Source organism: Dendrobates tinctorius, unplaced genomic scaffold, assembly GCF_039654945.1.
Source record: "Dendrobates tinctorius isolate UK_male_01 unplaced genomic scaffold, ASM3965494v1 ptg000003l, whole genome shotgun sequence".
NCBI classification, from domain to species: domain Eukaryota; kingdom Metazoa; phylum Chordata; class Amphibia; order Anura; family Dendrobatidae; genus Dendrobates; species Dendrobates tinctorius.
In genome coordinates this window covers 81,363,589-81,386,611 of record NW_027361671.1, presented here as the reverse complement: position 1 = coordinate 81,386,611, position 23,023 = coordinate 81,363,589, and the positions used below count along the sequence as shown (strand labels likewise).

Sequence of the window (23,023 nt, the reverse complement as noted above, 5' to 3'; positions counted from 1 at the left end):
GGGTTTGTCAGAAACTGTAAAAGATACTATGGTGGGATTTCCTGTTCCCTCTGGTCTTGACGATTCTATGTCATTAGCCATTCAGGTGGATCGGCGTTTACGTGAACGCAAAACTACACGAGAGATGTTACCACCTGTTGAACAAATGTCTGAACCTATGCAATGTGATAGAGTTTTGTCTAGGGCGCAACGTCAGGAGTTCAGAAGGCGTAATAAGCTGTGTTTTTTTTGTGGAGATGCCTCGCATATTATTTCTGTCTGCCCTAAACGAGAGAAACGTTGTGCACACACGTTTTCTGTGGGTGGTGTTCAACCTAAGTTTCTTCTGGCAATTACTCTGATCTGCTCCCTGTCCACATTTTCGCCAAGGCTTTTGTGGATTCAGGAGCAGCTCTGAACCTGATGGACTTGGATTTTGCTAAACGTTGTGGATTTCCTATGACACCTCTGCGGATGCCGATCCCTTTGAGGGGTATTGATGCTACTCCTTTGGCGAATAATAAACCTCAGTTTTGGACCCAGGTGGTAATGCGGATCACCCCAGACCATCAAGAAAATTGCAGATTTTTGGTGTTGCATAATTTGTATGATACCATTGTTCTGGGGTTTCCCTGGTTGCAAATCCATAATCCAGTTCTGGATTGGAAATCTTTGTCTGTGGTGAGTTGGGGTTGTCGGTGTGCCCTTAGTGATGCTCCTGTTTTCTCCACCTCTCCCCAGTCACATGATGTTCCTGACTATTTGGCTGACTTTTATGATGTATTTAGTGAGAATGAGTCTGCGTCTTTGCCTCCTCATAGGAGTTATGACTGTGCTATTGAGCTGAACCCGGGGTGTAAATTCCCCAAGGGTCGGCTTTTCAATTTATCTGTACCCGAGCACGAGGCTATGCGATCCTATATTAAGGAGGCATTGGAGAAGGGTCATATTAGACCATCCTCTTCACCCTTAGGTGCTGGTTTTTTTTTTGTGGCTAAAAAGGATGGTTCATTAAGGCCTTGTATTGACTATCGTGCCCTCAACAAAATTACTGTTAAATATCAGTATCTGTTACCCCTGATTTCTGATCTATTCTCCAGAGTTAAAGGTGCTTGCTGGTTTACCAAGCTTGACCTCAGGGGGGCGTATAATCTTATTCGCATTAAGCATGGGGATGAATGGAAGATGGCGTTTAATACTCCGGAGGGACATTTTGAGTACCTGGTGATGCCTTTTGGGCTCACTAATGCCCCTTCTGTCTTCCAGTGCTTCATGCACGATATATTCCGAGACTTTGTGGATACATTTTTGATTATCTATCTGGATGATATTTTGATCTTCTCCAAGAATTGGGACTCTCATGTGGAACATGTTTGGACTGTGTTCCGGATTTTGAGGGAGAATTCCCTGTATGTCAAGGGATCGAAATGCCTTTTTGGGGTACAGAGGATTTCATTTTTGGGATTTATTTTGTCTCCGTCAACTATTGAAATGGACCCGGCCAAGGTACAGGCCATTTATGACTGGGTTCAGCCCACTTCTTTGAAGGCACTCCAGAAGTTTTTGGGTTTTGCTAATTTTTATCGGAAATTTATAGCTAATTTTTCTGGTATTGCCAAGCCATTGACGGATTTGACTAGGAAGGGTGCTGATGTGCTGAATTGGTCTCCGGAGGCTGTTTCTTCCTTTCAGGAGCTGAAGCGAAGATTCACTTCTGCTCCGGTTTTGCGGCAACCTGATGTCTCACTCCCGTTTCAGGTGGAGGTGGACGCTTCTGAGATTGGTGCAGGAGCGGTGTTGTCCCAAAAAGATCCTGTGACATCTAAAATGAATCCTTGTGCTTTCTTTTCCCGAAAGTTCTCCCCATCTGAACGTAACTATGATGTGGGGAATCGGGAACTGTTGGCCATGAAATGGGCATTTGAGGAGTGGAGACATTGGTTGGAGGGAGCCAAACACCAAGTCATGGTCCTTACTGACCCCAAGAATTTGATTTACTTGGAGTCAGCCAAGCGCTTGAATCCCAGACAGGCTAGGTGGGCCTTGTTTTTCACACGTTTTGATTTTGTGGTCTCTTTTCTTCCGGGCACTAAGAATGTCAAGGCAGACGCCCTCTCTAGGAGTTTCCTTGCTGATTCTCCTGTTGTGACTAAGCCTGCTACCATCTTAGGTGAGGGGGTAGTTCTTTCTGCCATCTCGCCCGATTTGAGACGTGCTCTGGAAGAGTTTCAGGAGGACAAACCTGAGCGTTGTCCCAGTGGAAAGTTGTATGTTCCTGACCAGTGGAGGAAGAGAGTGATGTCTGAAGTTCATTGCTCTGCATTGGCTAGTCATCCAGGTATTTTTGGTACTAGAGATCTGGTGAGTCGATCTTTTTGGTGGCCCGCCTTGTCTCGTGATGTCAGGAATTTTGTGCAGTCCTGTGGGACTTGCTCCTGGTCTAAACCTTGTTCTCGCTCTAGTGGCTTGTTGATGCCTTTGCCGGTGCCCAGGAAGCCATGGACCCATATTTCAATGGATTTTATCTCTGATATGCCTGTCTCTCAGAGAATGACTGTTATTTGGGTGATTTGTGATAGATTCTCTAAGATGGTCCATCTTGTACCTCTCCCTAAGTTGCCATCTTCCTCTGAGTTGGTGCCCTTGTTTTTGCAACAGGTGGTTCGCTTACACGGGATTCCTGAGAACATTGTATCTGACAGAGGAGTTCAGTTTGTGTCTAGATTTTGGAGGACTTTCTGTTCCAAGCTGGGAATTCAGTTGTCCTTCTCCTCTGCATTTCACCCTCAGACCAATGGCAGACGGAGAGAACAAACCAGACTTTGGAGTCGTATTTGAGATGTTTTATTTCTGCCGATCAGGATGATTGGGTTTCATTTTTGCCCTTGGCCGAATTTGCTTTAAATAATAGAGCTAGTTCTGCCACTTTGATGTCACCTTTTTTTTGTAACTTTGGTTTTCACCCTCGATTTTCTTCAGGGCAGGTGGAGCCTTCTGCCTGCCCAGGTGTTGACACTGTGGTGGAGAGAATGCACCAGATCTGGGACCAAGTAGTGGATAAGTTGTCTCTCTCCCAGGAAAAGGCCCAGCGGTTTTCCAACCGGCGTAGGACCATTGGTCCCCAGTTTAAGGCGGGTGATATGGTTTGGTTGTCATCAAAAAATATCGCTATGAAGGTGGCTTCTCCTAAGTTTAAGCCTAGATTTATTGGACCTTACAAGATTTTGGAGATTATTAATCCGGTCTCTTTTCGGTTGGCTCTTCTTGTCACATTTAAAATTCATAATGTGTTTCATAAGTCCTTGTTGAAGAGGTTTGTTGAACCAGTAGTTCCTGTGGTGGCACCTCCTGACCCTATATTGGTTGAAGGTAACATGGAATATGAGGTAGAGAAGATACTGGATTCCCGTCTGGCTAGACGGAGACTCCAGTATTTGGTTAAGTGGAAGGGTTATGGTCAGGAGGATAATTCCTGGGTCTCTGCCTCTGATATTCATGCCAAAAGATTGGTGCGTGCCTTTCATCGGGCTCACCTGGATCCCCCTGGTGGCATGGATGAGGGTTCGGTGACCCCTCCTCAAGGGGGAGGTACTGTTGTGAGTTCATTTTTCCCTTCACCATTGAGGTCTGATGAACTCCATCCTCTAGTGAAGGAAGGTAGTGAGACTGATTACCAAACACCTGGGCAGCTAGATGATGACTGGGTGGCTGGAATTGAGGACTGGATATAAGGCTGCCGACGCCCTTCTTCCGGGCTGGTGATTTTCCTGCTGGATTCTTGGAGACCAGTCTGATTCCTGCATCTCAAAGCTAAGTTTTTCTGCTCTGCTTTGTACTCTTCAGTTTTGTTTTTGTTTTGCCTTGTTTTTTGGGAGTTCTGTCATCCCCGGCCGGGGGTGAGCTGAATTCCATTTTTGTCTCTGATCTGTTGATATTTTGCTCTGTCTTCAGAATATACCTGAGTGCTGATATAGTCTTTTGAAGCCTAGCGACTTCAGGGCCTGTTTTTCCTATCAGTCGGTTGGCTCATTTTGATAGGGTTTTTGCGGATGGCAGACAGCAGCTTTCCTATCCTGTCCTATGTAGTTATCTTGGGCCCCATCATTTGCTCAACCTATCTTTCTATCTGTGTTAGTGTTTTCATCTTGCTTCACTGTCATTATATGTTGGGGGCTGCCTATTGCTTTGGGGTCTGCTCTGGGGCAGTTTAGATTCTCCCCTTTCTGTCTTTAGGCTATATAGTTCTCCAGCTGTGATCGAGGGGTCTAGGGCACCGTAGGAACCCCCTACGGCTACTGCTAGTTGTTGTGGATAGGTTTAGGGGTTTGAAATCCGATAGCTGCCAACCTCTCTGGTTTTTCTGGACTTAGCTGGTATTTTGTTTCTTCCTCCTTCGCTGACTCATCACAACACTTCCACCTCATCTACATGTATAACAAAAACCTTAATTTGACTTCCTTGGCCTATCTCTAGCAAGCATCTCTCATGTCCTTGTATAATTCCTATATAAATGTTGCCATATCTTCTCAGTAATTGCCTGATGAAGGGGCCTTCTGAGCCTTGAAAGCTTGCAAATACAATTTCTCTGGTTAGCCAATAAAGGTATCACTCCTTGAATACTTTTCTCCATATTTTTCTCAATATTTTTGGGGGGGACATGAGTATTTACATCTATTTTTCTGGCTAACACTTTACCACAATATTATTTTGTATTGTATTTCCTAAATGTACAATTTAAAAAATAGCTTTAATCACAAATGTTTCATTATTGTGCTGTTGTAAAATCTCTATAACTCCCTCACCAAGCTGGCTGTCCTTCAGCCTCGGATAGAGATCTGACAGCACAGTATTCCAGGTGGTGTATACTCTTTCTGCAACAGCAAAAAGGAGGAGTTTGAAGAGGTTGTAAATGCCAAATGTGAAATTAAAGGAAATCATAATGTAACAAGGTGGCCCGGGGTGGTAGTCATGACCGAGTCCATTAAAGCAACAGTCCTTAAGCACCCCGGCCCCTTGCACATGAAAATGACAGATGTGGTCGCAAATCTACAGCACAGTCAGTTAACTCCTTTCCATGCTCACGGCAGCAACTAATGGTGAGGATCCAGGAACAAAACACGTCAGGTACAGTTCTGATCCAACAGGGAAATCTTTTGCTGTTTATGATATAGGGCCTCCTGCTCTGTCTCTGCCGCTACTTGAGGCCAGTCACTATCAGTCTTTTTGATGACGGTCCCACGGTCTTGGGGTCCATCTACACTGACCAGCAAATAGAGGCAGAGGTCTGTGTTAGCTTTGTCGTGTCATCCAGGGTACCTTCTGCTCCTAACTGTAGGAGCCCCTGGGCAAGTCTGCCTGGGCACTGAGACTAGACAGAAACTTCCTGTTCCTTTGAGGTGGCTGATCCTGCCCTCTTAATTAACCTCTTACTAGCCCTAATCTAGCATCAGGTTATATATTACAATGCAGAATAGTAACATATTAAGACACTACAAACACAGCACATGAATAACCGTTATACATAGTAGTTGATAGCCCAACCGTCAGGGCACTGTGTGGGGCACACATGAAAGGAACATAGGAGAGAGGGAGCACTAAGGGTCTTCACCACCTCTTTACAATAAAGAAAACTTAATGGAGGAAGTTACAAAATAGTCAGAAAGAAAAAACAGGCTCACATCAATGACTGTGAGAAGAAATCCTTCATAGGATGTAGAATCAGTCATTAGTGCAGAGACAAAGCTACACTCACTGGCCACTTTATTAGGTACACCATGCTAGTAACGGGTTGGACCCCCTTTTGCCTTCAGAACTGCCTCAATTCTTCGTGGCAGAGATTCAACAAGGTGCTGGAAGCATTCCTCAGAGATTTTGGACCATATTGACATGATGGCATCACACAGTTGGCGCAGATTTGTCGGCTGCACATCCCTGATGCGAATCTCCCGTTCCACCACATCCCAAAGATGCTCTATTGGATTGAGATCTGGTGACTGAGGAGGCCATTTGAGTACAGTGAACTCATTGTCATGTTCAAGAAACCAATCTGAGATGATTCGAGCTTTATGACATGGCGCATTATCCTGCTGAAAGTAGCCATCAGATGTTGGGTACATTGTGGTCATAAAGGGATGGACATGGTCAGCAACAATACTCAGGTAGGCTGTGGCGTTGCAACGATGCTCAATTGGTACCAAGGGGCCCAAAGAGTGCCAAGAAAAAATTCCCCACACCATGACACCACCACCACCAGCCTGAACCGTTGATACAAGGCAGGATGGATCCATGCTTTCATGTTGTTTACGCCAAATTCTGACCCTACCATCCGAATGTCGCAGCAGAAATCGAGACTCATCAGACCAGGCAACGTTTTTCCAATCTTCTACTGTCCAATTTCGATGAGCTTGTGCAAATTGTAGCCTCAGTTTCCTGTTCTTAGCTGAGAGGAGTGGTACCCGGTGTGGTCTTCTGCTGCTGTAGCCCATCTGCCTCAAAGTTCGACGCACTGTGCGTTCAGAGATGCTCTTCTGCCTACCTTGGTTGTAACGGGTGGCAATTTGAGTCACTGTTGCCTTTCTATCAGCTCGAACCAGTCTGCCCATTCTCCTCTGACCTCTGGCATCAACAAGGCATTTCCGGTCACAGAACTGCCGCTCACTGGATTTTTTTTCTTTTTCGGACCATTCTCTGTAAACCCTAGAGATGGTTGTGCGTGAAAATCCCAGTAGATCAGCAGTTTCTGAAATACTCAGACCAGCCCTTCTGGCACCAACAATCATGCCACGTTCAAAGGCACTCAAATCACCTTTCTTCCCCATACTGATGCTCGGTTTGAACTGCAGGAGATTGTCTTGACCATGTCTACATGCCTAAATGCACTGAGTTGCCGCCATGTGATTGGCTGATTAGAAATTAAGTCTTAACACACAGTTGGACAGGTGTACCTAATAAAGTGGCCAGTGAGTGTATACTTTTGTATGAGAGCTATTGAAGGCAGAAGCATATAGGACACAAAGGCTTTATATTACTGGTAGACACTTCCACAAGACAAACGTCTAAAAGTAGGAGACAGTTAACTGCATATCAGAAGAGTCTGAAAAAAAATGAAGGATTTGAGATCACAGCCCGAAATTTTTAGACTCAATATAACGTAAATATTTTTTTCATGTCAAAATTCTCCATAGCCAGAAAGCCACTTCCCTAAGCAACCAAGCTTTTCGTGAGCAATGCCGCTTCAGGATAAAGCTAATGATCTTTTTCCAGATGCGGCTTTGCTGTTTGTTTCCCCATGGGTGTTTGCTTCAGCTCTGCCACAGCTGTCTTTTCCTTACATTTTCAACTATCAAGAGTGGACGGCTTCCAAACAAAGTCACCCAAAGAATGAACATGTTATTTTTTTAGCCTCTTTCCAACTTCCGAACCTTTAGACTATGTACCCACGTATACAGAAAATTCCTTACTGAAAACCGGACTCCTTCAAAGAAAACGCACGTTTTTTTACGCTCGTTTTCCACACTTTTTTTTCGCGTTTTTTATGCGTTTTTTCCAGAGCCTCATAGAAAATAGTTAGAAATGTGGATTTTTCTGCAAAATTAATGAGCATGCTCCGTTTTTTACTGTGATGCGTTTTTTTCACGGAAAAAAAAGCACCAATATGCATCAAAATGCACAAAAAGTGCAGAATTCATTAAAATGAATGGGATGCTTCTTGTAAGCATTTTTTAAGCATTTTTGCCAGTAAAAACGCTTAAAAAACGTGAAAAAACGCTTATGTGTGCATACACTCAAGCTGTTAAAAAAGTAATGAAAGACAGGACAAGTGCACAGTAATGTAGTTTTTAACTCCAGTGCATTTTGTTCACTTTTTGGTTTTCGTGAGGTTTTTTTCAGGAGGTTTCCAGGATGAATCCCCCTAGAAAGGCATTGTGTGTACATACTGTGAAGGTGATGGTCACAAACTAAGCTGATTGGTAGTCAAATGCTTCTCATTTCATCCCTTCAGCCTAATGCCTGTCTCGATTCCTCTGCTCAGAGTGTCTGGGACTCAGTGATGGACAGCGCTGTCATCCTATCCTGTGCTGGGGAGTGCTGAGCTGTTGGTGCTTTGATTGACAGCTCGGTTGACCTATCTGACTGGAAGGTGCATAGACTTCCACAGGTGCTCCCTGTTCTTGGTAACTGCCTGCTATTTAGGTGAGCTGTCTGGCCCCGATCACTGCCAGTCAAAAGCTTGTTCTAAGCTTGTGCTCTCTGGTGTGTTTGCCTGTACCATGTGCTGTAAGTTCTGATATTCTGCTGCTGACTAGAGTTGAGCGATACCGTCCGATACTTCAAAGTATCGGATCGGAATGGATCGGCCGATCTTAAAAAAAAGTATCGGTATCGCCGATTCCGATACCGGAAGTCCCATTCAAGTCTATGGGACTTCCGGTATCAGAATAAGAAAAACCCTGTTTTTGCCTTGTACAGCCTCTCTGGGGTCTGTACGGGCCTTTCGGGGGGCTGTGCCAGCCTGCCAGGGGGTCTGTGCAGGCTCCGGTGGTCTGTGCCGGCCTGCCGGGGGGCTGTGCCGGCCTGCCGGTGGTCTGTGCAGGCTCCGGTGGGCTGTGCCGGCCTGCTGGGGGGCTGTGCCGGCCTGCCGGGGGGCTGTGCCGGCCTGCCGGGGGGCTGTGCAGGCTCCGGGGGGCTGTGCCGGCCTGCCGGTGGTCTGTGCAGGCTTCGGGGGTCTGTGCAGGCATCGTCCGATGGGACTACAAGTCCCATCGGGCGATGCCTGCTACCATGACAGTGATTGACACATTAGCCAATGATGGGACAGTAGTAGTCCCATCATCCGGCTAATGTGTTGAATGTAAAAAAAAAAAAAAAAAATTACATGCTACATACATACAACATGCATACTACATGTAACATACATACTACATATATACTACATGCAACATGCATACTACATACATGCTACATTCATACTACATACTACATACATGCTACATTCATACTACATATATACTACATGCAACATACATACTACATATATACTACATGCATGCAACATGCATACTACATATATACTACATGCTACATACATAGTACATATATAATACATGCATGCTACATACATACTACATATATACTACATGCATGCTACATACATACTGCATGCTACATACATACTACATGCTACATACATACCACATATATACTACATACATACTACATGCATGCTACATGCTACATACATACCACATACATACTACATACATACTACATACATACTACATGCATGCTACATGCATGCTACATGCTACATACATAACACATATATACTACATGCATGCTACATACATACTACATGCTACATACATACTACATACATACTACATACATACTACATGCATGCTACATGCATGCTACATGCATGCTACATGCTACATACATAACACATATATACTACATGCATGCTACATACATACTACATGCTACATACATACCACATACATACTACATACATACTACATGCATGCTACATACATACTACATGCTACATACATACTACATATATACTACATGCATGCTACATACATACTACATGCTACATACATACCACATACATACTACATACATACTACATACATACTACATGCATGCTACATACATACTACATGCTACATACATACTACATATATACTACATGCATGCTACATACATACTGCATGCTACATGCATGCTACATACCTACTACATACATACTACATGCTACATACATACCACATATATACTACATACATACTACATACATGCTACATACAATACATTCATACAATACATACATAGACATACAGTACATATAACATAGAGTAACATACTTACCAATACTTGTCACATTGTTCCCCGAAGCCATTGTCTTTTACGGAATAAATATTAACATAACAAACCACAAAAATACTCACCCACGATCCGAAGCAGTCCACGAGTGTGTCCCACGACGATCTTGGGTAGAGAACTGCAGCATCAGCTGATGCTGCCGTTCTCTACGGGCTGCAGGAATCCAATGATGGAAGGTAGGTATCCTTCCGCACTGTATTCCTCCGCCACTTAAAAAAAAAAAAGTCCCTAGTCTCACTTTATGCCATTGCTGTGTGGGAAATTCCGTCATTGGATTCCTGCAGCCCGTAGAGAACGGCAGCATCAGCTGATGCTGCAGTTCTCTACCCAAGATCGTCGTGGGACACACTCGTGGACTGCTTCGGATCGTGGGTGAGTATTTTTGTGGTTTTTTATGTTAATATTTATTCCGTAAAAGACAATGGCTTCGGGGAACAATGTGACAAGTATTGGTAAGTATGTTACTCTATGTTATATGTACTGTATGTCTATGTATGTATTGTATGTAGCATGCATGTAGTATGTATGTAGTATATATGTGGTATGTATGTAGCATGTAGTATGTATGTAGCATGCATGTAGTATGTATGTAGTATATATGTGGTATGTATGTAGCATGTAGTATGTATGTAGCATGCATGTAGTATGTATGTAGTATATATGTGGTATGTATGTAGCATGTAGTATGTATGTAGTATGTATGTAGCATGCATGTAGTATGTATGTAGTATGTATGTAGCATGCAGTATGTATGTAGCATGCATGTAGTATATATGTAGTATGTATGTAGCATGTAGTATGTATGTAGCATGCATGTAGTATGTATGTAGTATATATGTGGTATGTATGTAGCATGTAGTATGTATGTAGCATGCAGTATGTATGTAGCATGCATGTAGTATATATGTAGTATGTATGTAGCATGTAGTATGTATGTAGCATGCATGTAGTATATATGTAGTATGTATGTAGCATGTAGTATGTATGTAGCATGCATGTAGTATATATGTGGTATGTATGTAGCATGTAGTATGTATGTAGCATGCATGTAGTATGTATGTAGTATGTATGTAGTATTTTTTTTTTTTTTTTTACATTTAACACATTAGCCGGATGATGGGACTACTACTGTCCCATCATTGGCTAATGTGCCAATCACTGTCATGGTAGCAGGCATCGCCAGATGGGACTTGTAGTCCCATCGGACGATGCTTGCACAGACCCCCGGACATCAGCACAGCCCCCAGGCAGGCCGGCACAGCCCCCCGGCAGGCCGGTACAGACCCCCACAGGGTGCACAGACCACCGGCAGGCCGGCACAGCCCCCCGGCAGGCCGGTACAGACCCCGGGCAGTCCACACAGCCCCCCGGCAGGCCGGCACAGCCCCCCGGCAGGCCGGCAGAGACCCCCGGAAGGCCCGAAATGACGGCGCATCATGATGCGCACACACCGAGCATCATGATGACGTCATTTCGGCTGTCAATCAACTTTGAACTTCCGATTCCGATGCCGACTTCCGATATTGAAAAAATATTGGAAGTCGGTATCGGAATTCCGATACAGCAAGTATCGGCCGATACCCGATACTTGCGGTATCGGAATGCTCAACACTACTGCTGACCCTTGGTTTGTATTCTGACTACCCGTTTATTATTCCCCTTTGCATCTGATATTCTGCTGCTGACCTTTGGACCGTGTTCTGACTACCCGTTTTTTATTGCCACTTTGTTTATCCGCTTTTTCTCTGGTATTCTGACCCTGGCATGAGACCTCTTACGACTTCATATTTTTCTTTCGTTTACTACGTGCTCTTTTGGTATTGACCCCAGAACGTCTGACTTCGCTGACTCATGTGACTAGCGTCACACTGCCCTGACCCCCCTACGCCTTTATACTACAGCTCACGGCATACAGATTAGATTCTATGTATGAGCATAAGCTCCTTGGGAAGTCAGCATGCAAAATAAGATTTACATGAAGGGTACCCACTATAAAATTAAAAACAACTGGTGAAATTTAAATAATAATAATAATAATAATAATAATAAAAAATAAAGAATTAAAATATAGAAATGATGATGATAAAATAAACAACTAACCCTATAATCATTGTTCATTCATGACTCTGCTCACTTATGAGTGTAAAATTTTAACTTTGACAAGTAGAGAAAAATCTTATTCTGCTACAATGAAAACGTACATACAAATATAGCAAAACTTAATGTTATTTAACTGCTTGTGTGCTGCTACATCTGTTCAATAAATTTAAAAGAAACATATTGGATCCAACATAAAATAGAAATACATGCTGCAAATCCATTTTACTCACCCACTGTATCACATGGTTCATCTTTATGGACACAGAAATCCGTCCTAGGAGGAGGGGAAACAACTACACATTAATCACAATCAACTCTGTCAGACTAGTAATAATTATGAGACCAATTTGCACAGATTTAATATGCCTCAGTTGGTAGAAACAAGAATCCATTATTGTTACCAAGACTACAGAAAAGTAAAGATTTGGATTAGCAAATAGGTATTGCAAACTTTATTTAATTCTAGGAGGTTTGGTATTGAGAGGGAATACTAAGCACCTAATAGCTAATTTCACTATGTGCTTGAATGTGAAATTGATTTACATACACAATGTTTTATTGGCATTACATGTAATAATATTATAATAATATTTACTTTTAAAACAGATGTGCACACGTTACGGCATTGCCGGGGAAATTTCCGCAGGAATTCCTTAATTCCATTCCATGGGAAAAATGCGAGAAAACCGCATTTTAATTCCTGCCTATTTCCCGGTGAAAAACTAGCGATTTGGAAGCGTAATTAGCTTGCAGAATGCTAGTGTTTTCCAAGCGATCTGTAGCATCGCTTGGAAAACTGACTGACAGGTTGGTCACACTCGTCAAACATAGTGTTTGATGAGTGTGACCAAATTTTTACTATTGAGGCTGCCTATGCAGCATCAGTAGTAAAAAGATCTAATGTTTAAAATAATAAAAAAAATAAAAAATGGTGTTTTTCTCACCTTCTGATGTCCCACGCAGCGGTCCCGTTCCCAGTAATGCATTGCGGCAATGACCTTTTATGACGTCGCGGCCTCGTGAGACTGCTACGGTATCGCGAGACCGTAACATCATCAAAGATCATTGCCGCAATGCATCACTGGGAACGGGACCTGCCGGGAGCATCACGGAGGCCTGGTGATGCTGCGAGGGACATCAGAAGGTGAGAATATGACGATTTTTATATTTTAATTCTATTTTTTACAGGGATATGGTACCCACAGCCCGGAGGACAGTCTCCTCTCCTCCAGCTCGTGGGTACCATGCACAAATGTTCTGCTTACTTTTCACATGGTGGGCACAGCCACATGCGGAAAGTAAGCAGAACAATGCATTCCTATGTGTGTGGAATAGCCACTATTCCGCAAAATTAATGAGCATGCTGCATATTTTTCTGCGATGCGATTCGGCCACGGAAAAATCCGCAGCATTAGCACAGCATTGCGGAATCCCATAGGATTGCATGGGGATGCTTTTTTTTGCGCTTTCACGGCAAAATCGCGCATTTAAAAACGCCGCCAAAATGCAAAAAAAAGCTACGTGTGAACACAGCCTAAAAAGTGAAATTCAACAAATATAGATCTATGCTATTAGGATTCCAGAGGTCTTACGTTGTGGCCAAAGCTGCATAGGTGGTTGGAGGTAGTCGAAAATAACATGTATCATCAATGGCTAAGGTTGCTGCTCTGTCCTCCTCCCCCATGCTTTACACTGCAGGTCTGTGTTCTTGGGCCGATAGGCACAGGCCCAACACATGATGGTGAGATGAATTGTTTTACTACAATAGGTACTAAAGCACAGGTATGAAAAATAATACTTTGCATTAATTGACACATACTGTACAAGTGTTTCTCACGAAATTAGAATATCGTCAAAAAGTTAATTTATTTCAGTTCTTCAATACAAAAAGTGAAACTCATATTATGTAGAGTCATTACAAACAGAGTGATCTATTTCAAGTGTTTATTTCCATTAATATTGATGATTTTGGCTTAGTTACAGCCAATGAAAACCCAAAAGTCATTATCTCACTAAATTAGAATAATTAACAAAAAAACACCTGCAAAGGTTCCTAAGTGTTGAAATCGGTCCATTAATCTGTTTCAGTAGGCTCCAGAATCATGGGCAAGTCTGCTGAATAGACAGATGTCCAGAAGGCAGTCACTGACACACTCCAGAAGGAGGGTAAGCCACAAAAGGTCATTGCTAAAGAATCTGGCTGTTCACACAGTGCTGTATCCAAGCATATTAATGGAAAGTTGAGTGGAAAGAAAAAGTGTGGTAGAAAAAGGTGAACAAGCAACCGAGATAACCGCAGCCTTGAAAGGATTGTTAAGAAAAGGCCATTCAAAAATTTGGGGGAGATTCACAAGTAGTGGACTGCTGCTGGAGTCATTGCTTCAAGAGCCACCACACACAAATGTATCATGACATGAGCTACAAGTGTCGCATTCCTTGTGTCAAGTCACTCGTGACCAACAGACAACACCAGGAGCATCTTACCTTGGCCAAGGAGATAAAGAACTGTACTTTTGCTCAGTGGTCCAAGGTGTTGTTTTCAGATGAAAGTAAATTTTGCATTTCATTTGGAAATCAAGGTCCCAGAGTCTGGAGGAAGAGTGGAGAGGCACACAATCCAAGCTGCTTGAGGTCTAGTGTGAAGTCTCCACAATCAGTGATGAATGGGGAGCCATGTCATCTGCTGGTGTAGGTCCACTGTGATTTATCAAGACCAAAGTCAGTGCAGCAGTCTACCAGGAAATTTTAGAGCACTTCATGCTTCACTCTGCCAACAAGCTTTTTGGAGATGGAAAATTTCATTCGCAAGAGGACTTAGCACTAGAGTTGAGCGAAACGGGTTGAAAAAATTCAAAAGTCGCCGACTTTTGGCAAAGTCGGGTTTCATGAAACGAAACCCGACCCTAGGATGAGGTCGGCCACGAGGTCGGCGACTTACGCGCCAAAGTCGCGTTTCAAAAGTTTGTTTTGCGCTCTTTTTCAGCCAATCAGGATCCACGGACACTGTGGGCAACGTGATGACATAGGCACGGGTCACCACCATCTTTCAGAAGGGCATGCAAGTGATTGGCTTGCTTTGGTGGGCGTCACAGGGGGTATAAAAGGGCGTGCACGCCGACCGCCATCTTACTTCTGCCGATCTTAGTATAGGGAGAGGTTGCTGCTGATTCTGTAGGGAGAGCGTTAGGCAGGGAAGAAGACAAAAAAACTGCTTCTGCTGCTAGCGATTTGGCCTGCACAACACACAAGTCACTGTGTGTGCAGTGCAAGGGGAGGCTATATTGTGGTGTATCAGTGGTGTTGGTTGTTGGGCTGCCTTTTAAGGCTTCCTGACACGCTGGCATTGCTGTTTACCCACTGCTCCGCAAACTGCTTTTTTAAAAGCAATCCAATCTCCCTTATCCTCTCGTCACTTTGGTCACAGGCAGCTGTGCCATCGAGCGTGTCACATAGCGCTCAGATATCAGTGGGCCGCACACAATCCACAAGTGTCCAGTGTCAAAAAGTGTACGCAGAGATTCAAAATCTCCATTATCCTCTCGTCACTTTGGTCACAGGCAGCTGTGCCATCGAGCGTGTCACATAGCGCTCAGATATCAGTGGGCCGCACACAATCCACAAGTGTCCACTGTCCACAAGTGTGTGCAGAGATTCAAAATCTCCATTATCCTCTCGTCACTTTGGTCACAGGCAGCTGTGCCATCGAGCGTGTCACATAGCGCTCAGATATCAGTGGGCCGCACACAATCCACAAGTGTCCACTGTCCACAAGTGTACGCAGAGATTCAAAATCTCCATTATCCTCTCGTCACTTTGGTCACAGGCAGCTGTGCCATCGAGCGTGTCACATAGCGCTCAGATATCAGTGGGCCGCACACAATCCACAAGTGTCCAGTGTCAAAAAGTGTACGCAGAGATTCAAAATCTCCATTATCCTCTCGTCACTTTGGTCACAGGCAGCTGTGCCATCGAGCGTGTCACATAGCGCTCAGATGTCAGTGGGCCGCACACAATCCACAAGTGTCCAGTGTCCAAAAGTGTACGCAGAGATTCAAAATCTCCATTATCCTCTCGTCACTTTGGTCACAGGCAGCTGTGCCATCGAGCGTGTCACATAGCGCTCAGATATCAGTGGGCCGCACACAATCCACAAGTGTCCACTGTCCACAAGTGTACGCAGAGATTCAAAATCTCCATTATCCTCTCGTCACTTTGGTCACAGGCAGCTGTGCCATCGAGCGTGTCACATAGCGCTCAGATATCAGTGGGCCGCACACAATCCACAAGTGTCCACTGTCCACAAGTGTACGCAGAGATTCAAAATCTCCATTATCCTCTCGTCACTTTGGTTACAGGCAGTTGTGCCATCGAGCGTGTCACATAGCGCTCAGATATCAGTGGGCCGCACACAATCCACAAGTGTCCAGTGTCCAAAAGTGTACGCAGAGATTCAAAATCTCCATTATCCTCTCGTCACTTTGGTCACAGGCAGCTGTGCCATCGAGCGTGTCACATAGCGCTCAGATATCAGTGGGCCGCACACAATCCACAAGTGTCCACTGTCCACAAGTGTACGCAGAGATTCAAAATCTCCATTATCCTCTCGTCACTTTGGTCACAGGCAGCTGTGCCATCGAGCGTCACATAGCGCTCAGATATCAGTGGGCCGCACACAATCCACAAGTATCCAGTGTCCAAAAGTGTACGCAGAGATTCAAAATCTCCATTATCCTCTCGTCACTTTGGTCACAGGCAGCTGTGCCATCGAGCGTGTCACATAGCGCTCAGATATCAGTGGGCCGCACACAATCCACAAGTGTCCACTGTCCACAAGTGTACGTAGAGATTCAAAATCTCCATTATCCTCTCGTCACTTTGGTCACAGGCAGCTGTGCCATCGAGCGTGTCACATAGCGCTCAGATATCAGTGGGCCGCACACAATCCACAAGTGTCCAGTGTCAAAAAGTGTACGCAGAGATTCAAAATCTCCATTATCCTCTCGTCACTTTGGTCACAGGCAGCTGTGCCATCGAGCGTGTCACATAGCGCTCAGATATCAGTGGGCCACACACAATCCACAAGTGTCCACTGTCCACAAGTGTACGCAAAGATTCAAAATCTCCATTATCCTCTCGTCACTTTGGTCACAGGCAGCTGTGCCATCGAGCGTGTCACATAGCGCTCAGATATCAGTGGGCCGCACACAATCCACAAGTGTCCACTGTCCACAAGTGTACGCAGAGATTCAAAATCTCCATTATCCTCTCGTCACTTTGGTCACAGGCAGCTGTGCCATCGAGCGTGTCACATAGCGCTCAGATATCAGTGGGCCGCACACAATCCACAAGTGTCCAGTGTCCAAAAGTGTACGCAGAGATTCAAAATCTCCATTATCCTCTCGTCACTTTGGTCACAGGCAGCTGTGCCATCGAGCGTGTCACATAGCGCTCAGATATCAGTGGGCCGCACACAATCCACAAATGTCCAGTGTCCAAAAGTGTACGCAGAGATTCAAAATCTCCATTATCCTCTCGTCACTTTGGTCACAGGCAGCTGTGCCATCGAGCGTGTCACATAGCGCTCAGATATCAGTGGGCCGCACACAATCCACAAGTGTCCACTGTCCACAAGTGTACGCAGAGATTCAAAATCTCCATTATCCTCTCGTCACTTTGGTCACAGGCACCTGTGCCATCGAGCGTGTCACATAGCGCTCAGATATCAGTGGGCCGCACACAATCCACAAGTGTCCACTGTCCACAAGTGTGTGCAGAAATTCTAAAACTCCCCTGTCCTATAGACACCTTGTACCTTGTTTTACATTACTATATAGTTTGTTGGATTTTGTCTACATTTCTACCAAAAATGAGGAAGGCTGGTGGAAGAGGCCGTGGAATTGGGCGGGGGCTGGCAGCTGGTAATGATGGTGTTGGTGGTGGATCTGATGGTAGTGGCAAGAGCAAAATAGGACCGAATGCAGGAGGTGCTGACCCTGCGTCATCGTCTGGCTACATAAGGACTCGAACGCTTAGTTTTCTAGGAGTTGGCAAACCGCTTTTAAAGGCAGAGCATCAGGAAAAAGTTTTGTCTTACATTGCTGACTCAGCCTCCAGCTCTATCGCCTCCTCTTCTTCAGTTGTAAAAAGTAAAAGCACTGAGTCGTCATTGGAGGCTCATGTTCATGAACCACACCTTTCCTTGTGTCCTTCACCCCAACCAAGATTGAAGGATGACGCAGGCCATACTACTGATTACTCCATGGAGCTGTTTTCACATACCATGCCTGGATTATCAAGTCAAATGGTGAATTACCCAGGCCAAGATGAATCTGACATGGAGTGCACTGATGCACAGCCGCTGATGGATGATTCTGCTGGTACATTCACTCAGAGCACTACATTGTCCTCGCAGTGTACAGAGCCAGATTTTGACCCTGATGAGACTCAGGTGCCCCTTCCCGCACACTATACCACCATACACGGTGACACAGAGAAAGGTGCACATGACATAGAAGAGGAGGTGATGGATGACCCAGTTGTTGACCCAGATTGGCATCCATTGGGGGAAGAGGGTGCTGCTTCCAATAGCTCAGATGAGGAGCATCCACAGCAGACATCGACATCGCAACAGCTGTTATCTGGCAGGCCCGGAGCACTCCAAAGACAGGTTCCAAACATCAAAAGAGTTGCTGGACAGCTTGTCCAGAGGGTCAAAAGATCACAGCGTGCTAGGCCGCAAAATGTCTGCCAAAGTAGGAAGAGTGCAGTGTGGCAGTTTTTTGAACAAAATCCTCATGATCAGGCCAAGGTTATCTGTAAGAAGTGCGCAAAGACCTTTAGCCGAGGGAAAAATCTGAAAAATTTGAATACCAGTTGCATGCTTAGACATTTAACCAGCATGCACTTGCAAGCGTGGACACAACACCAAACCTCAAGTGCCACATGTGCAACTGATCACAATGAAGGTAGTCAGCAACGCTACATTGTATCCCCCACTGTAAGCCCACCGGTTAGCACAGCAGCAAATGTTGAGGTGTCGTTGCAAGGCCACAGCAGTCAGGGAATCCCACTGTTATATCAACGAAAGACTGATTCTAGGCCATCAGAAAGAACAACAACTCCATCACCATCATCAACCCTCTCTCAGTCCGCCCTGTCCACCGCTACTTCCACCATATGCAGCTCTCAAGTCCAGCTCACCCTCCCAGACACTATGAGTAGGTCAAGAAAGTACTCAGTCTCTCATCCGCGTACACTGGGTTTGAACGCCCACATTGCCAAACTAATCTCGTTTGAGATGATGCCCTTTTGGTTGGTGGAAAGCACAGCTTTCCGCGAACTCATGGCCTATGCAGTACCATGCTATGACCTACCCAGTCGCCACTTCTTCTCTCGCAAAGCCATCCCAGCCCTCCACCATCATGTGAAAGACCGCATTGTCCATGCACTCAAGCAGTCAGTGAGCGGAAAGGTGCACCTCACAACTGATGCATGGTCCAGTCGGCATGGCCAGGGCCGTTACGTGTCCATCACTGCGCACTGGGTTAATGTGGTGGATGCAGGGTCCACAGGGGACAGCGGTGGTGGGACAGTGCTGCCTAGCCCACGGTATAGGAAACAGTTGGCTGTAGGAGTTCGACCCTCCTCCTCCTCCTCCTCCTCCAGAAGCGACAGCTCGTCCACAGAGCGCAGTCGTACGAGCACTCCATCTGCAGCTGCCACTGTTGCACACGATGTGTCCCCCTATCGAGCAGCTAGTGGAAAGCGTCAGCAGGCTGTGTTGCAGATGATGTGTTTGGGCGACAGACACACCGCCGAGGTGCTGGCCGAGTACTTGAAGCGACAAACTGAGTCATGGCTGGGCAGTGTACATCTTGAGGCAGGCAAGGTAGTTAGTGATAACGGCCGTAATTTTGTGGCAGCCATAGCCCTTTCAAAACTCAGCCACATACCTTGCTTGGCTCACACCTTGAACCTGGTGGTGCAGTGCTTCCTCAAAAATTATCCGGAGTTAACAGCCCTGCTCCAGAAGGTGCAAAGACTGTGCGCGCACATCCGCCGGTCGCCTGTACACTCCGTTCGTATGCAGAATCTGCAGCGATTGCTCCACCTTCCCAACCACCGCCTCATTATCGACATTGCAACAAGGTGGAACTCCACCCTGCACATGGTGGAGCGGCTGTGCGAGCAGAGGCAGGCCATAATGCATTTGTGGGAGGATACACGGCCAGGCACTTTGAGAGCAGACATGGAGTTGACAGGCGTGCAGTGGTCGAAGCTGAAAGACCTTTGTAAAGTCCTTCAGTGTTTTGAGGAATGCACACGGCTGGTAAGCGCAGACGACGCCATCCTAAGCATGAGCATCCCACTTATGCGTCTGCTCATGCAAACTTTGACGCACCTTAAGGAGCAGGCGTCTGCAGCCAATGTTGATGAGGAGGAAGAGGAGGAGGGAATCCTTGATGACATTCAGCCATTGTCTGCTCAGGGACCTCTCCTGGACGAGGTGGAGGAAGAAGAGGAGGAGGAGGAGGAGGATGATGGGGATGATTACTTAGGGGAGGAGGATGCATCTCATGGGGCAAGTGAAAATGTTGGCGTGGCAAGGTCTGGTACAGGGTTTGTGCGTGACTGGAGGGATGTGCATTTTCCAGAAAGTGCTCCTCCACCCAGCACTCGCAGTGCATCATTGACACCGGGAACATTGGCCCACATGTCAGATTATGCCTTGCGGATCCTAAAAAGGGAACCCCGCATTGCCAAAATGATGAACGATGACGACTACTGGTTGGCCAGCATCCTGGATCCATGCTATAAAGGCAAATTACAAAACATCATGCCACAGGAGAACCTTGACCTAATATTGGCTAATAAACAAGCAACTCTGGTAAATCGGTTGCTTGAGGCATTCCCAGCACACAGCAGCGGTGATGGTTCTCACACGAGCCGTACGGGCCGGGGGCAGCTTGGCAGAGGTGTTCGTGGTGCACACAGCAGAAGTGGCGTTGGAGACAGGGGTTTCATGACAATGTTGTGGACTGATTTTTCAAATACCGCTCACACAACTGGTAATACTGCATTGATGGAAAGTGACAGGAGACAGCAGTTGTCAACTATGGTTACAAACTACTTTTCCTCCCATATCGATGTTCTCCCACACAGGTCATTCCCCTTTGACTATTGGGCCGCTAAACTGGACACCTGGCCTGAATTGGCCCAATATGCCTTACAGGAGCTCGCTTGCCCAGCTGCAAGTGTGCTATCGGAAAGAGTCTTCAGTGCAGCTGGATCAATCCTGACAGAAAAAAGGACCCGTCTGTCAACCCAAAATGTGGATGATCTAACCTTCATTAAAATGAACCACGCATGGGTTTCCAAGGATTTTGTCCCACCTTCCCCTGATGACACATAGGGTGACAGAAAAATGGCTTGCTTTGGTCCACCTCTTCCTGGTACTTCACCTATTTTGCCTTTTGCATCAGTTGAATGTCCAACATCAACATATGCCACTTTCTAAAACTCCCTAACTGTGCTGCCTCCCCCCCCATGGCCGGGGTCACCACCTAGCGCATGACACCGTGCGAGTGCCGTTGCCCTGGACAGGTGGGTAGGCCGACTCTTGGGCGCGGGCACTGGCACAGGGTCCCTCATAGTGCAATCAAGTGTCTCTGACGGTGGTGGTGCACACCCGCCGTCAGACACAACGCTGTACTATGAGGGGCCCAGTGCCAGTACCGACGCCCACGAGTGGGCCCCCCTTGCTTGGCCAGGGCCCCAGCATTTGCAATCTTTACCTCTCCCTGCTCCTCCGCTGTGTAATCTGGGCCGTCAAATCCATACTGTGCCTGACACCGTCTGAGCCTGCCTCCTGAGACATATATTTTGAATGTGTACGCTATCCATACATGTTATCCAGGGATACGGTACCCTTTCTAACCTTTGTGCAATGACGTGCAATCCATACTGGGCCTAACACCGTCTGAGCCTGCCTCATGCTGTATAGACATATATTTTGAATGTGTACGCTATCCATACATGTTATCCGTGGATACGGTACCCTTTCTAACCCTTGTGCAATGACGTGCAATCCATACTGGGCCTAACACCGTCTGAGCCTGCCTCATGCTGTATAGACATATATTTTGAATGTGTACGCTATCCATACATGTTATCCGGGGATACGGTACCCTTTCTAACCTTTGTGCAATGACGTGCAATCCATACTGGGCCTAACACCGTCTGAGCCTGCCTCATGCTGTATAGACATATATTTTGAATGTGTACGCTATCCATACATGTTATCCGTGGATACGGTACCCCTTCTAACCTTTGTGCAATGACGTGCAATCCATACTGGGCCTAACACCGTCTGAGCCTGCCTCATGCTGTATAGACATATATTTTGAATGTGTACGCTATCCATACATGTTATCCAGGGATACGGTACCCTTTCTAACCTTTGTGCAATCACGTGCAATCCATACTGGGCCTAACACCGTCTGAGCCTGCCTCATGCTGTATAGACATATATTTTGAATGTGTACGCTATCCATACATGTTATCCGGGGATACGGTACCCCTTCTAACCTTTGTGCAATGACGTGCAATCCATACTGGGCCTAACACCGTCTGAGCCTGCCTCATGCTGTATAGACATATATTTTGAATGTGTACGCTATCCATACATGTTATCCGGGGATACGGTACCCCTTCTAACCTTTGTGCAATGACGTGCAATCCATACTGGGCCTAACACCGTCTGAGCCTGCCTCATGCTGTATAGACATATATTTTGAATGTGTACGCTATCCATACATGTTATCCAGGGATACGGTACCCTTTCTAACCTTTGTGCAATCACGTGCAATCCATGCTGGGCGTGAGAACGGCTGGCGAGCTGTTAAGCAAGCTACAGCACCTGTCCAGACAAGTACAGGGATTCCCTAGCGAGGAGACTTATTTGATTGTTTTCTATGTTGGGACAGCAATTTTTGGGGAGCACTATACTCTGGAGAATGATAGATGGGGCCCACCATACACTGGAACATTCCAAAGGTGG

The 23,023-nt window shown here is 45.8% G+C and overlaps 1 protein-coding gene across 1 annotated transcript in view; it reads right to left on the bottom strand.

Annotated features, from left to right (window-relative positions):
- Positions 1 to 23,023, bottom strand: part of ADAMTS19 (ADAM metallopeptidase with thrombospondin type 1 motif 19) — a 444,363-nt gene that overhangs the window by 301,648 nt on the left and 119,692 nt on the right. Inside the window, exon 7 of the mRNA XM_073557745.1 lies at positions 12,195 to 12,238. Within this exon, the coding sequence (XP_073413846.1) occupies positions 12,195 to 12,238 (44 nt within the window). The remainder of the gene's footprint in view (positions 1 to 12,194; positions 12,239 to 23,023) is intronic.